At 31.5% G+C, this 17,459-nt stretch overlaps 1 protein-coding gene across 1 annotated transcript in view; it reads left to right on the top strand.

Moving 5' to 3' along the window:
* LOC129981929 (neurogenic locus Notch protein-like) overlaps nt 1-17,459 on the top strand; it is a 132,983-nt gene that overhangs the window by 91,542 nt on the left and 23,982 nt on the right. Inside the window, exons 4-9 of the mRNA XM_056092987.1 lie at nt 194-389; nt 490-623; nt 13,457-13,579; nt 14,270-14,503; nt 14,609-14,764; nt 14,858-15,040. Of these exons, the coding sequence (XP_055948962.1) occupies nt 194-389; nt 490-623; nt 13,457-13,579; nt 14,270-14,503; nt 14,609-14,764; nt 14,858-15,040 (1,026 nt within the window). The remainder of the gene's footprint in view (nt 1-193; nt 390-489; nt 624-13,456; nt 13,580-14,269; nt 14,504-14,608; nt 14,765-14,857; nt 15,041-17,459) is intronic.

Below are 17,459 nucleotides of genomic sequence, written 5' to 3'. Positions count from 1 at the left end.
TTTTAGCATTTTATAATTTTAATTATTTGAAAAAATTATATTCGTAATTTGAATAATGTTTTAAAATTTATAAATGCGGCATAAAACTGCTACATATTTGAATTATGTTTATTAAAAAAGAGTTTCTCATTGTGAAATTTAATGTGATATAAGTACATTTTTGAGTTCTGAATTTTTGTTTTTGATTTTGCAGGTCGCCATTGTCAGTTGCCAGATCATTGTGCCTCCCAGCCATGTCGAAATGGCGCCTCGTGTCACTCCTTGAAAGATACTTACCGATGTACTTGTGCCCGTGGATTCACTGGTACAAACTGTACCACAGACATTGACGAATGTCGACAAGACCTTTGTGTGCATGGAAGGTGCATTAACACAGTGGGATCTTATAGGTAAAATAGGCTTAACTTTTTATTCATGATATTTGTAACTTATTTTCACTTGTTTCTTTTCGTAATGTTGGTCTAATTTCTATTTTTTTTTTCCCTGCAGATGTAATTGTTCTCCTGGATACACTGGGCAGAACTGTGATACTCAATACATTCCATGTGATCCTAGTCCATGTTTGAATGGTGGCACATGCAGGCATGTTGACACATTTAACTACCAGTGTTCTTGTCCACCTGGTAAGAAATTCTAATAATTTTCATTGTATTTTCTTTGTTCTATTTAGAGTAAAAAAATTTTGCATTCCTGTCCTCTGTTGATTTCTGTTTTAGTTAATATCTCTTTATGAGATGTACATTAATTATGCTTAAAGGGGGGGGGGATATTTTTTGTAAAATCTTGTTTTGAGTGAACTATACTCAATACATTCCTCCAACAACAACTAACATTTGTTGAAAATTACAGAGTTACTGATATATAGTGAAAGCGACGAAGAATTACATTAACGCCGAAAATACCTTCTTTCCAATACCCCTCTTTCAACAATAAAAAACTGTTTTAGCATGGTTAGAAAAAAAACTGTACCTTATTTTAGCATGAATACAAAAACATTGAAGTCCATAGCAAATATGTATATGGGATTTATTATGATGTTAAACTGAGCAAAGATAACTTGTAAAAAAGTACTTGCTGTTTAATCAAAACAGATGTAAATGTTTAACAAGTCGTTTGTTTCATCAACAAAATCGTGATACTAGTTAATATCTCTTTTTTTGTTGTTGTTGATATTTCATTTATATGTGTAGTTAATAATAAAAGTGTATTAAATAATTTTAAATGATAATTGAAAATATTGGTTTTAATTAATTCAAATTCTTTATAAATATCTATTCTTCAATAATTTGTTGGTACAATGTTAAATGTAATATATCGGTAAGAAGCTAAGTATTACGGATGACTGAGTAATCAATGTTGAAGGATATATCAATATATTCATTCTGTAATAATAATAATAATAATAATAATGTAAAAATGGAAGCTATCTTTATTTAATCATTAGAAAATAAATTTAAAGGGCCATTTTTATGTGATCAAAATTTTATTTGGAATTATTTAAATCTGGTCTAAATAATTTCTTCTGCTTTAAAATTAAATTTTCGAAATTGTGAATATCACAATTTTATGTATTATATATCGAAATTTTATGTATTAGGCAATACTGGCTACATTTTATTATACACACAGCATAATAAATAATAATTTTCAAAACTTTTATCTTTTGTATTTAAAAATTAGTAAAAACGTTTTTTTTAAAATTAAGTAGAAACAATAGGAAAAATAAATATTTGATAAATTAGCGTTCGAAATATGGCTTCATCTGGCATTGCTATATATACACAAGTGTATTTTTTATAACTGATTAGTCAAGTTATTTCCTTATTTCTCAGTATTTAACAAATGCGCACTGTCCTTTGGCGCCGTGTTTCAGACACTTCCAAATTGTAAAAAGACATGAACTGTGCACTTTAACAACACAAAATGCGGCAGTTATCTCTATTCTATCCATTAAACTCTAAAAGCATTTCAAGATTCTTCTTACCAAGGGAAGAGGTGTAGACGGGGAAAAGAGCTATTCTGATTTTAGCGGTCATTCGAATGTATAAAGCATGGAAGAAAAAAAAAAAAGGAAGAAAAAAGCACCACTATAGACAAGTAACTACTTAGTTTGCTCTTTTTTAACTCCAACACTTTTTCCGCCATTAGTTGTCTCCGAACTAAGTGTTATTTTTTAGTCGTCTGCTGTTACTTGTTCTTTTTGGATCCAGATGATTAAATATTGAACGCAAAACCCCTTTTTTGCGTTCATGCTTTTTTTTCTTCCAGAAAAGCTGTTAAAATGTTTTTCTTTTCGATGTTCTTTCTTTTTGCTTTTTTGTGCATTTTCTTGGAAGGTCGCGATTGCTTGTGTGATAGTCAGAATTGGATTTAAAACTAGGGAAAGGAATGATTTTTTTTTTTTTTTTTTTTTTTTTTTTCCCTGTTTGAAGTCAGCCATTTTCTTTAGGGATTCTTATCTGCACCAAGAGCATATACCAGTGACCCCTGCCTTTTGTCTGAAATGCTTTTTTGTAGGTTTCGCTATTATTTTATTCTGCTTAACATCTCTGTTAATGGTGGTACAGAAATTTCGAAACGAGTTTCATTTTTATTTTTTCCTATCTGTCACATAGATAAGAATGGTTACGTGATGTGAAATTATTATATCGCACTTTTCTTAGGTGTATTGTGAACTATAGAAATTGGAAGCGTACGTTCTCCATCGCTGTTGCAGATAAAGATATTTAAGAATTACATAAACGTGCGCGAATAAAATAAAAAAATAAATACTTTTTAGTGCTGTTGTAAGTTTGTCATTGAGTGATGATCATGTGTTAATTCGGTATTCTCTGAAGTTCTCGGAGCTTGCCTGTGCCAGGATCTGCAAAATTGTAGGCGAAAGTTCACCAGAAATTCGAAAAGCAAATTTGCTGTTTGAATTTAAATTGCAAATTTTTTGCCAAAAGCTATTGTTGCTGAGTTTTTCGATTCGCAGACATGTCTGGAAAATATTCAACTGTTTTTTTTTATTCATCTTAAATGTATTTATAAAGAATACATAAGAATTATGATGGCTGAAATTTGAATTTCTATAGTTTCATTTAAAGTTTGAAGTGTCTAATTGCAGCAGTTATGAAAAAGAAGATAGTTGTTAAGAATCAATATTTGATAATATGATGATCGAAATCGTCTAAAAGTCTTTCATTAAATTTCAAAAATCTGATAAGCGTGGATGAATGACATGAAAGTAAAGGATTACAAATTGAATTATAAATTTTGCTTATACACTGTAATGCTTTTTATTTTGTTTTTATATATACGCTTTTAAAAACAAATGTTAATATATAATGTTTAATGGCAAGGAATTACTTTTAGAATATGTTTCATAAATTTTTTTATGCTATACACCAATTATTTTCTCGTTTCGATAATTTATAACGATTGATATTCATCTCATTTCAGTTTCTTTGAGTAGTTAAAATCTTTTATCGATGGCGTTACATTACGAAAAACAATCAGAAATAAATATCCAACTCATAATTATCATTTCTGGAACGTGTTCTCAATATTATATTTCCCATGCAAGTTAAATAATACTTTGAGAACCGCGATTGACACCATGATAATTCAGTACACTTATAACTACCCTGTTTTTGTGTACAACGCATACACACAATATCGCATCCTTCTTCGTCTACCCTTCTCTGCAGTCATCAATTATCATCTCTTTCTCATAATAATCTTGGTATTCCGATCTCGTCTTGGCAGGCGAAGAACAAAGCCTTATTTCCCATAACCCAGCCTTTGGGTCCTTCCACCTTAGCCGTCGTAGTAATAATAATAATGGCAACAACCCATTTACAGCAACGGTTGTAGCTACGGAAACGGTGACAGGCCTGCAATCAGCAACGAGCAGAAGGTGAAAACTAAAATAATAACTGACCTCTCCCTTCTAGCAACAGGAATAATTTCATTCCTTGCCCAGCTTCCCATCTCTCTCCGTTGAGAGGAGAGTCCACCCACCAAGCAGCTTTCGAACTGGACCTAGGAATACACAAGTTCCATGACCCCCCCTCGCTGCAAACCTTACAATGGCCTTCCCACTATTATACAGTTTATGTTTTGTTTATTTGTTTATTTATTCATCGTTGCTTTAATCTCATTTGGGAAACGCCCATCCAAACCTTTACAAAAATTATGGATTCATACCTTCCAGCGTTGGTGGTATGATGGAAGTTGGTAAATAGCATTTATATACCGCAAGAGAAAGAGATCCAAATGATTTAAATTGGTAAATACTAATTTAAACCATTTATTTATTTATGCATGATTTTCAAATTTCAAACCAATTAACCACATCTTTCTGTTAATGAGCGCATTGTTATAAATATACGGTTATTTATCATTATTTTTTGTTCTTAAATTGTTTTTTGTTTATTTATGTTATTAATACTTTCAAAAATTCTTGGTCTTTTAATTTTAAATTTTCCTTAATTTAAATGATTAAATTTTAAAAAAATTGAACTTAAAACTAAAGAAATTATTTTTAATATTATATTCGAAAAAGTTAATTATTAAAACAAAAAAGGCTTGCTCTTTATTTAGTGACGTCATTAAAAATAATAAATACAAGTAAATAGAAGATAAGTTAATATTTCACTTTATAAAATTCCAATAGAATAAGAAAAAAAAAATTGATATTTAATAAAAACCTTCCTGGAAAATAGTCCAATTAGACTTCATATAAAAGGAAGATTCAAATTCTTAAACATTGAGAACCATGTATTCTTGCGATTCAGGAAAGGGGAAACAAACAAACAAAAACCCAATTAATAATTAGTCCATTCAATGTTCTGAAGGCAGAACATCTTTGTTGCAACTGCATTTAATTTAAGACTATTTTACTCGTATGCTGTGGGCGGTTTGGGCCCACATAAGAATGCTATTGATTCAGGGGTTCCTTAAAATTTATTATATCTATTTTATTTTAATTTTGGATCAGTAAATTGATTTAATATTTAACTTGTTATATTGAAATAAAGCTATAATTAAAGTTTGCAAGAGACAGCCATCAATTCTGTAATATTACATAAGCACGCATATCAATTCAATAAAATATTCATACAGCGACAATCAGTGTGAAATTACTTAACTATGGTTGTAATAGAAGTCACTGCTTTTTCATTATTTTAAAGTAGAATAGGTGTTCGCAATACCTGATAACATAGTTCTTAGTCACTTAATAAAATATTATATTAAAGAATGCAGTATGCTGTGTCACAATTAGTAAATTGTTTCTCAAAACACTGTTTTTATTGTTAGTGCATATACTCAAATTCCTGATTACAGTTCTGTTGAGGTACCAAGTTACACCAACTTTATTTATTTTGTTAAAATGACCTTGATTTTACTTCTTTCCCTTCAAATATCTTGAAATAAGGTGGGATAGTAAACTAGCGGGACTGGTCGGTCTCTCTTAAACTCTGACTTGTCTTCCACCTCCCACATAAAATTTTGGGCTTTAGATAAAGCTGCAAATGCTTTGTATGGCGAACTATAGTTTTTTGGCGTGAATCAAGCATTTTTACTGTTTTTCATCTTGCGAATATGTATTTTTGGTGCCTTTTTACCAGCCGACTGAAATCAGAATTTAGCGCGAAATTACTGTTGTAGTTACAATATAACATTCTGAATTTCATTGCGTTTACATGATGCAAACGTACAGATCGACAGACTGTCAACCTTTCGACAAATGTGGTTCAGAAATGTGGAAAAGAATCTGCATTTTAGATGCTAAGTTTATGTACCAAATTTTATCTCCATAGGTCTTAGTGTTCACTTATACTCAAACAGCCAAATATAGGGAAAAAAAAAAAAAAAAAAAAAAAAAAAAATCTACGAATATGATCGTTAACTGTATATACCATCTAGATCACACCGTTTTTGAGTTATCGTGTTCAGACAGATATAATACCGAATATGTGTTTTAACTCAAGAAAGCTGGAGATTGGTCTAAATTTCGAATTAAAATTTTTTGACGATTGTAATACTTTCTCTGTATTTCATATACGAGAAAGTAAAAAGTGCTTGGAGTAATATAAAAAATAATAACATTAATAGTAATTTATTGTGTAGAGGTCATTCCTCATGTTTTCACATCTCCACTATCACACCCTACGTCCTGGGTTTCTTGGAACCGCCATCAATTTAGAGGCCTTTTGACACTGGCAAGGGCGGGTATTCATCAGACCCAAGATTTATTTCTTTTACATTGGACAGAGAGGCGCTATAAAGTAGTACATGTTTTGTTGGAGAGCACTCAGTTGTCGTTGCGACCGTTCTATCCCCCCCCCTTCTTTAGTTAATCGCCTTGATAGTTCCCTGATGGGATGAGAGCATTCTTGATAAGTTTTTCCCATTCTGGCATGGCCACACCTTGATTCACAGGTAGAAGTACCAGAGAAAAAGCTCTAGTTTCACACCCACGGCAACATTTATTATTTCTTTTTTTGATTTCGACATTGACTGCTGTGTTTATGGCCGTGGATTTGTAGATGGCAATGCATCGTGTATTCACTAGACATTCTTGCTTATCGTATTTGCACTTTGCTCGTTCGCTAGTGAACTGTATGGCTGTTTATACGTTTTGCTCATTCTGTAAACGAAATTATTTCCTTTTGTTATCTATAATTGAATAATGTGTTAAACATTGAAGCATGTTTAATGTGTTGAATTAATGTGCATGTTAAAATATTGCATGAGATTTGTGATACTGTTCTCTTGAGAGAGAATAAAATGGGTGCTTAAACATTGTACTTATTTTTTTTTTTTTTTTTACTTATTTACATCTTTTTATCAGTTTATGTTGATTATCATAATAAGATGCTGTATTTAATCATCATAAGCCGATAAAAAGAATCCTATAGGAAGATATAAGAGACTGAAAGATTCGAATTTGAAATACGCAGAATTATTTTTATGTGGTACTCTGAGGGATTTAAGTCTTATCCTCGATTGTCATTCATATTATGTAATTATTAAATGTCTGTATTTCTTATTAGATTTTTCATCTGATTGGGTTTGATATATAAATGTATCATATATAAATGTATGATATATAAATGTATAGATGCAATCTTCAACTCTTAAACCGTTTTCTGGTCTGTGTTTTTATCGTGATTTATTTTTTCAGCTACTAACTCTTGTCAGTTGTACTTTTAGGTCAGGAAGCTAATTTCATTTATCAATAAATTCTCAATATTCTCTCGGTTTTATTTATTTGACTGGCCCAGTGTGAAATTATTAGCACTTTTTTACCTTTCCCTATTTAATAAAAAAAATTAAGTAACTTAGAAGTAATCAAAAAGGTTACTTCAAATGATTTCATAATTCATTTGACGAAGAATTTTTAGAGAAATCATATTAGGCTTTAATGGTATTTTTTTAACTGGTGGTTTTAAATTTTGTAAATTCTGAATAGTTTCTGAAGGCACAAGAAATTGTAGATTTTTGGAAAACATTTTTTATAATTATTATCAGGCCTCAAATTTCATATATCATTCTTGAAATTAAAAATAAATAAATAATAATAAACGGAAAAAAAGATTTTACGTTTGTTCCCCTTAGATGTGTAACGCGATTCCAATAAATAATTGAAAATTAAGATCCTATCTGCTCAGTTTGATGTTTTTAGATGCATAACGTGATTCCAATAAATAAATCAAAATTAAAATTTAGTGTAAATTCACTCGCTTTGCAACTCGTTTTCCTCCTCTGCTATTTAATCGATTATAGAGAAACAATTCCTTCCTTTCCTTCACTATTACAAACAAAAATAACTTTAATTAGGAAGCATATAAGAAAAACACTGAAACCACAGAACCATTCCCCGTGATTCATCAGATTTCTTTATCTTCTGGAAAGCATCTCACCCAAATCATACGTTAACTTTCCTCTCAAGCGCCACATTAACATGGTATCATCGCAGTTATATCCAGCTTAACTGTTGTGATTTTCCTTTGTTGTGTCTAGCGGTTTCGTCCATTGTGATGCAATCAGCCGGTCCGTTAACTCCGAGAGATATCTCCGTTGCGTGGGAAAGGTTCCGATCTTGGACAAAAGAGATTTATTGTAGTTGGGGGATTGTGCACTCAATGCGGCGAGACTATGCAAGAAAGGATGTCACACATACACACACACACACATGTATGGATTTCAGTGTTCGTTGACCAATGACTGAGTGGTCAGTGAATGCTCTTGTGTGATTTTTATATTGAAATTAGAAGCATGATTGAAGACATTCATATAATATATATATAAACACTAACGTACGTGGCACAGAAATATCCCTTATTACTTATTGTCGACTAGCAACAGTCAAATATAAACAAAATATCCTACGAATTTTAGACTGTTTCAATCGTACCCATACTTGGTGTGGATTGTTGTAGAAGATTTAATCTCTTATCAAAACACCTCGCTCCAAAATATACTCCAAATTTAACGAAATAGCAAGAAAGCTCTAGGCGATTTTCTATCTATTCTTTCGCTTAACTGCTGCATTTCTTTGAATATATTTACAGCTACATTGAATTGAGTACTTCGCTAAGTTAATTGATGGAGCTGCAAAATATAACTAAATGTTTTGGAAAGGATTCCCAATATCAGCAAAATAGTGCATTTAATTAGAAAAGAGAAGCCAAAAAATAAGTTTCAAACCAAAAGTTCAGTCGAGCACAAAAATAGGCTTTACCGTTATTAGATCGGTAATCACGACTTGCCTAAAGAAATTGATGTTTATATCTTCCAAAACAATGATCTTACTAAAATTGTCTTCGTATCATTTTAAGATTAAAAAAAACCCCACAGAAATGAAATTGATTTCATTGAATAGGTATAGTTAATATCTCTTAATTTTAATAATGCTGGCTAATAAGTGATAAAATTCGTCGTAATATTTCTCAGTTGTAAAGCAAATTTAAACCTGCTTAAAATTCAGACAGGATAACAATTAGGAATAAGTTTACTTCAGCTGCTGTAATTTAAATAATTTTATAAATCTGTTTATAATTTCGGCAGTTGTTGACTTCTTAAAATACATCTGCTATTATAAATCAAAATTTTTATTGAGCTTTAATATCTTATATGCAAAAATGTATGTCTGATTGCCCTTTGATATTTATTCCACAAAAAAAGAACAAATATTAATTATTGTAAAATTTTCGGAAATGCATATTTTGCAATGGTCAGTATGACTCCTTTATTGTAAGGAAAGTATGTTAAGTAATATAAAATATATGTGATAAATGTATTGCCATAGGAAAAGCATTTAAATATTTGATCCATTTCAGCTTATTGAACAATTAATTCCAAAATTTTCTATATTTACTCATTTTCTTTTGAATAATCCACTTGGTCCCAACTTTCGATTGACAAACAAAAGCTCATGCTAATAAAAATAAATAACCATATGGCAACAAAATAAGTTTTACAATGGTTTGAAATGCTGAGTGACCGAAGAAACAACTCAATTTCGCAAGATCACGCGGTAGAAAGTTTTGTTACCTCTTGGCGCACTCTCATTTTTCTTGTTATGCTGCAGACAGGACTTCACGTTCCCTACTTATAGACCAACCCTTTTCAAAGAGGATTAATCCTTTCAGTTCGAGCCATCCCTTTTTGAAAAAAGAATAGGCTGGTTGGGCGTTGCATAAGAATAGGTTTCTTCCAAGAAAAGGGGTTCGGCTCTGCGCGAGGTCAGAGACGAATCCACAGGAGATCTTATCATCCACCCTCACCTTTAAAGCCATTACTCAAGAAAACTCTGCATAACATTACCTCCACCCTATCTTCACATCCTTCTTCGACCAGTTCTTTTGATGACTCGACCTTTTACTTTTTATTGCACAGGGGATGTCTGTTCTCGCTGTTACCACCATGTGTTATTCCTTCGACAAGAATTTCTGGCGGGATCGTTGGGAAATTTCCCTTTCCTGTCTTCTTGTCGACACCCAAGGATCTCTCTGTGCCTGAGATTTAAAACGTTTGAGTCATCCATTTTTTCTCCTGTGAAAGAGCTTCGATGAAGGTTAAATTTTTTGTGGGGAGCATGTCTGGCATTTCAAATGAATTGCTTCAACAGCGTCGTCTTAAATGATGATCATAAATATCATCATTCTGTCTGAACATTCCTATTTTCAATTGATTAAATAATAAAACCATTTGCCCTCCGAAATTAGAAACGATGGAAATTACATGATCTGATTGATAAGATGAATTAGAATTCTGAACTGGATCAGTCTCAGGCTCTAATATTTGAAAGGACCGACGTGAAATCGTTTGACTTTGTGTAAAATTAATTGAATTCAAAATTATTTCTGATTGATAAGATGAATTAGAATTCAGGGCTGAATTATTCTCGATTTTGGATTTTGGATCTCAGGCTCTAATATTTGAAAGGACCGATGTGAAATCATTTGACTTTGTTTAAAATTAATTGAATTCAAAATTCTTTCTGATTGATAAGATGAATTAGAATTCTGGGCTGGATTATTCTCAGGTTTGATTTGGGATCTCAGGCTCTAATATTTGAAAGGACCGATGTGAAATCATTTGATTTTGTCTATAATTAATTGAATGCAGAATTCTTTCTGAGTGATAAGTTGAATTAGAATTCTATCCTGGAGTAGTCTTAATTTGTATTTGGGGTCTCAGGTTATAAAAATTTAAAATGACCGATGTGAAATCATTTATCATTGTTTGCAGTTATTCGAATTCAGAATTCTCTCAGAGATTCTTAAAATGTAAAAGACAAAGTATTTATATATACTGAAAATAAAATTTGTAGTAGAAAACATTTTTTTTTTAAATTTTCTTTCAGATCTTTGGGACATTTGCATTTCAGCACTTTTGGCGATCGTCTGTTGCGCATGCTTTCATCTCTTTACAATAACCGCAAAAATTAATAAAATAAAGCTATGTAGATAGAGAAATCCCATTATTTGCTTTATAAATTTATTTTTGTTTTTTTCTCTTCTGCATTTTGAAATTTTGAACTTCATTACTCGTATCTTCTATCCGTGCGTTATAATCTTTTCATAGAAAAGACTTTTTATCATCAAGTAATTTCCACGCGTTATTAAAAAGATATCTGTTCTAACAAATAAAGTGTCTTATTTTACGATTTTTAAAAAAAATTATTTCGCTCCCATGTAAAGCTTCAGCCGACGAATGTCAGTATTCATCATTTCATAAGCCCAGTTCACATCATGTTGGAGTCACATGGTACATTAACGTCTGAGTGAATCTTGGCTTAACACATTTTTTTTTTTTTTCCCCGTCTCAATAGATTCCAAAATTAAATTAGCCGCTTCATTTCATTGTTATCCAACGAACATGAGTTGGTCCTTATTCATGTAAGACGGTTTTCCTTTAGTTCAGTTATATTAATGTCCCATTTTTAAAGCAACGCTATGGCTATTTTGGGACGACGGACCTCGTAATTTCCAGCCGTGGTCAGATGATGAGGATGACATTTGATTTGGAACCCTGCCTTCCAAACTTTTTTTCCCTCTAAATGCCCTAAACCGTGGTGTTGCAATGAATACTTTTGAATAAACTTTGCCTGCATTCGATTTTGATTTTGATGATTAATTAAACCGTAATCCGAATTATATTTTATCAGAAATGATATTCATCTCAAGTCCCACCCCCATCTCCCCACTTTTCAGTTTAACAATTCTGGTTGGCTTCAATTGCAATCATTGGCTGCTTTCGTAGAAATCAAATCATCATGGGGTGCATTGCTAAATACAATCTTCTCTTTATATTTGAGGAATTCGATGCTATTTGAAATCAAATACGCTATTTGACTCAAGAAAGTTAATTTATAGTTGAAAGAAGAAGAAAATCACGAACTACATACAGAATGAAACGGAAACAATCTTTGGAGATCAAGATCAGATTCCGCCCTCTCATTATGAAGCTTTATCACGCATTGTTCGTTAACGGAATCTTGGCTTCATTTCAATAGTAGGCCTGTATGCGAAACATAAAGAATCCCCTTTCTTATTCTTATTATGATTCAATGTCTTTAATCGAACCTGTTGATTTTTAACGCCAGATAGAGAGATCTATTGCTCACTTCTTGTGGGAATTTTACATTTCAGTTCAACGCATTTAATAATTTATTACGATTTTTTTTAACTTTAATTAATATAGAAAAGAGGCTGTACTCTTAAATAGTATTTTGGGAGATCGCGAAATCTATATTTTAAATTTTTCATTATTAAATGATGAAGAAAGAAAAAAGGCATATTGGAGCTTTTCAAAACTTTGTAACAAGATACTTACTTAAGTTTTTTTAAATCTTTATCTAACTTTTAAAATTTACTCTTGATTGAAATAAAGATAATAATAACGATGAAACTGTTTTAAATGTCTTCACAACGCGCATGTATATAAATGGAGTTAGATAAAAATGCGTTAAAAATTTTTTAAAATTTAGAAATAAAAAAAATATGCAAAAATAAAATTGATATCTCTAGAACTCTTGAACATTTCAAAGTGGTTTAAAAATGGTTTTTGTATGATAATATGCTCTGATATCATCAATGAAAAATATTAGAATTTCAATTAAGGTCTAGTAAACAAATCTTAATTAAAATTTTGAAGGGGAAAAAAACATTTTGCAATGAACTTCTAGGAAGAAAACCCCATCTAGAGAGTTTAGCATGATTTTTGATATGCATGTCGCATGACAATTGACAGATAGCATGTCAGCATATCAACGCTATTGCACTTAAAAAACAAGAGAAACCTTCTTGAATTAAATATGACGTTATAATAATTTTTTTAATTACTTACATTTTTTTCCTTTTTCAGCGATTGTTCATTGAGTATTTTATTAATATATTTATTGGGGTCGTGAAAATGATATAAACAAAAACAAAACAAAAAAAAACTTTTATTACTTTAAAAATTATATTGATAGCGGAAAAAGTTTTAAGAAACCACGGCTTGCAACGTATTTGATATAATGCGAAATAACATTTTCAATTTCAAAGTGGTTTTCTTCCTAAATCAGTTGGGTCAGTTCTCGTGATCTTTTAATATGGCAAACATAGACTCATGTATCATCTTAAATGTATTTGCTTTACGAAGATCTTCATTTTCAAATATTTTATCATCCTGCCAAAAGATTAGCTCAAGTGTCGACCTCGTTATCTGAACGCAGTTAGAAAATACGTGGTCCGTTCCAAAATAGTCCCAATGTTGCTTTAAAAGAGAATGTTAATATAATTAAACAAACTATCAAACATGCCAGATTATATATGGGGAATATGAATTTACTTTTCCTTTACAAAATGATCCGTGCGGATTTATTGTTTGTTTCTATTTATTAATAGTTTTTTTTATTGTTTCCATTTATTTCTCTATATATCACAATGAAAACTAATTAACATTATATTTTTAGGATTCACTGGCACAAATTGCGAAGAAAATATCAATGATTGTCCTGGGAATCTTTGTCAGAATGGAGCCACTTGCATAGATGGAGTTAATGGTTACACTTGCCATTGCCCACCTAATTATACAGGTAATTTAAAATGAAGCATTACTCTGTATTTTTTTTTTTTATTATTATTATTTCTGCGTATAATCATTTAATTTTTGTTACTTTGGGTTTTTTTTCCTAGTGTGCAGTTCTAATGATTAAATGGCTCATAATGATATGAATTATGATCTATTGTTAGCTTCCTATAAATTATTTCTTTATGTTGGGAAAAAATCATGTGTTGAAGGAAGGAATTGGAGAAAATAATTAAATTAGAAATCGAAAAGAAACTTAATAAGCTGAAGTTCACATTCATAATATTTTATTAGTAATCAGTTAATATTAATGATTGGTATCTTCTTTTTAGAAGTTGACAATTTATTACATTGAAAGGACTTCCTAAATTCATTTGTGTCTCTTTTTATGGAATGGACATGACACTCATTTCACAGAACTTACCATTATTATTCAGTTTCTCGTTTTCTGGAAGAGCATGAAAAATCGACGAAGCAATTTTAATCTTCCTTTTCAGAATCATTCTGTGCATTTGTGTTGTACTATAATGAAGGCTGCTTATAATTAAACTTTATGAGATATTAAAATATATATCTGGGAATTTAAAAACTATGACACTGAAAAGCATTTGAAATACATACCACTTGAGTTATGTATATATTTATAACTCATCTAAAATGTTGGTCTACAAATGGATGTTATTTATATTTTTTATAGGAACTTATTGCAGCAAAGACGTCGACGAATGTGCTCTGAGACCCAGTGTTTGTAAAAACGGTGCCACTTGCACGAATACAATAGGTGGTTTTACTTGTATTTGTGTAAACGGATGGACCGGCCATGACTGCTCAGAAAATATTGACGATTGTGCTGTGGCTGCCTGCTTCAACGGTGCTACTTGCCACGACAGAGTTGGATCTTTTTATTGCCAGTGTGCTCCTGGGAAAACAGGTAAAACTTTCACCTGAATTTTTTTTAATAACTTTTTTTAGACAAAGAATTGCTCTTTTTTTTAAATTTGTGACTCTGCCTGACCATGCTGTGCGATTCTTTAAGGTCTCCTTTGTCACTTGGATGACGCGTGTGCCAGTGACCCGTGCCACGCTGGTGCTATGTGCGATACCAGTCCTATTGACGGAACTTACATTTGCTCGTGTCCGAATGGTTTCAAGGGAACTGATTGCACAGAAGATGTTGATGAATGCGAAGAAGGTACGTAATGAAGTCTATTTTTGTTAATTGCTGGTGTTTTTTTTTAAATGTTTCCTCATTTTGTGAAATTTATTTCATGTTTTTTATGTGCAGGATATCCGTGCGAGCATGATGGGAAATGCGTCAATATCCCCGGCTCTTTCAGTTGCAATTGCACCAAAGGTTTCACGGGTCCTAGATGCGAAATAAATATAAACGAATGCGATTCGAATCCCTGCCAGAATGAAGGCACCTGCTTGGATGAAAGGGGTGGCTTCCGTTGCGTTTGCATGCCAGGTAAATATAATTTCAAAAATACTTTTTTTTTTTTTTTTTTTTTTCAATTTTTGCTTTCTAATCTCATAAGAATGTGAAAAATCCTCCTTATACAAAACAAAGGTAGAAATATACTGACCACTTTCAGACGTGGAAATTCTCCGTGTTTTTGCGCAAACATCAATCAGCTTTGATTTCGCCCAAATTGGGTTGAGATGAAAAATGGGGGGGAAATAGTTTCTACTGATTAAAAATATATAGAGAAATATTACTTGAGTTTAAACGTAATTACTCCATTCAAAGGATAAGTAAATATTAGCTTCGAAAAAGAATAGCTAAAAGAAAAACACGGTCAACAAAGAAACTCTGGAAAGACTTTCTCTCTCTCTGTCTCTTTCCCCCTTTGCTAATTAAAATCTCCAAAAAAAGTTAGCTATGGCTTTCTTAAAATAGTACATCACAATACCAATTTAGTTTATGGAATGGCTTGTGCGTTTTCATAATTTTATATTATCCAGGGTTTTTTTTTTTCTTTCTTTTTTGAAAATAAAATAAAAGCATTTACTTTCTGAGAAATATATGGATTCAAAAAAAAATTATTCGTTATTAATTAGTTTTTGCCTTTTTATATATCTGCTAACCCCCCCCCCCTTCCAGTTTAACTAAAAGGTTAACTCCAATCGCTATAGCTTTCATGGTATTGTATATTTACTGTATAACTTTTATCAGTGTATTGTAGTAATTAAATGTCGGAATTCAAGCGAATAATCAGTGGTGCTGTACTTCATGTACTGTCGTTGTTATGCTTCTTCTATGCTTGCTAGTAAAAACAACTATATGTATTTTTTATTTAATACCAAATTTAATACCGACATTTCTTTCATTTTGATTTTTTACTAAAATTTCTAAAGGATATTTATTTTTCCTCTGAAAATTCCTTAGCTTAATGGCATTTTTTTACTTCTAGTTATTTCTTATTAGTTTATTGACTTTTCGATTCGTCCAATGGGAAAGCTGTCGATCACCTCGATTCGAAAGTTATGCCTGTTTCGTGCGACATTCTTCTCTGTTGTCCAGGAATTTTTTAAAGCAAATATGTATTTTGTTCCTTCTTTCTTTTTCATTTTTGAGAAGCAAAAAAAGAAAGAAAAAGAAGGGGGAAAATTCAAAGTAATCGTCTGGTTTATGATAAAGGTTAGCACGGGTGGTACTCAACTCAAAAGCTCATGTAATTGCTGAGCTGAAAGTTTGTGAACCCGGAGCCACCATCTTGGTAATGGACCTAGCCGTGGACTATGGTTGTTTCATTTGACCCTTTATGTACCTTGCTCGGCGGGATTGACGGAAGAATGAAAGAAGTTGGGGGGGAGCTCTTTTTTCCCTTTCCCCACACTTTCACCTCACTTGATTGCAGGTGTTTTTTCATTCTTTTCCCCTTCGTTGCTTCTAAGCCAACAGCGTCTTGTTGCAAGTACGAGAGATGATGTGCAAAGTTCGTACGGATTTCCAAAACAAAGCAGTGTTGAAATATCGGTGTCAGTAGGTTTTCAAACTTAATGTTTGATATCGCATAGTCTAGTTTTATTTCCCCTTACGAGAAATCATGTGTGGGTGTAATTAGGGGGACCTCAGGCCTTCAACTATTTGTAGGTCAAAAGGAATATTTTTTTAGGGCTATTCCCTCCCCATAAACCAATCAAACAAAAGACGATTGATCCATGCTTATAAAAGTGAGAGTAAAATTTTGATGAGCATTGTCGATAAACAATGAATATTTATTTATTTATTTATTTGTGGGAGGAAGTGTTATTTAATCGAGATATTGTCCCACATTATATGAGTATTGTTCATCCACAAAAGAGAGGCCCTACCCTAAAACTTACTCGGGGTAATTCTGCTGGTTTATAGATACGATAGACGGTATATTTACATTTATTTACATTTGTATTCATATTCACATAAAAGTAACACTATGTATTCACATTTGTTTTACTTTTATGCTGAGAACTTGTATTCACAATAAGAAAATTTATTATTGTCTATACACAATAACTGATAACAATAAGAAACTGATCAGTTCTCGGCAAAAAAATTGTCAATTTTTAAAAAATTCTCTTAATTAATGAATGTTACATTCAGGCATGACAAAAATTTTTAGAAGCTCGGATGTCAGCGTTTTCGAAATAGAATTTTATAGTTCTTCTAATTGATTAATTTTCTTTTGAGTATTAATGCTACAATATTTTCAATATTTCAAATATTTTTTCTCATACATTTATTCATTATTTTTCAGTTAATCAGACTTATTTTACTTTTCAATATTTGTGTTTGATGAGATAAATTATATATAAATTATCAGCTTTTCACCCCTACCCCTTTTCCCCTTCCTTTCTAGTAATGTCTGTATATTTGGCATTATAATCTTGCTAAAAATCCAGAC

This window comes from Argiope bruennichi, chromosome 8, assembly GCF_947563725.1.
Source record: "Argiope bruennichi chromosome 8, qqArgBrue1.1, whole genome shotgun sequence".
NCBI classification, from domain to species: domain Eukaryota; kingdom Metazoa; phylum Arthropoda; class Arachnida; order Araneae; family Araneidae; genus Argiope; species Argiope bruennichi.
This window is presented reverse-complemented; position numbering and strand designations above follow the sequence as displayed.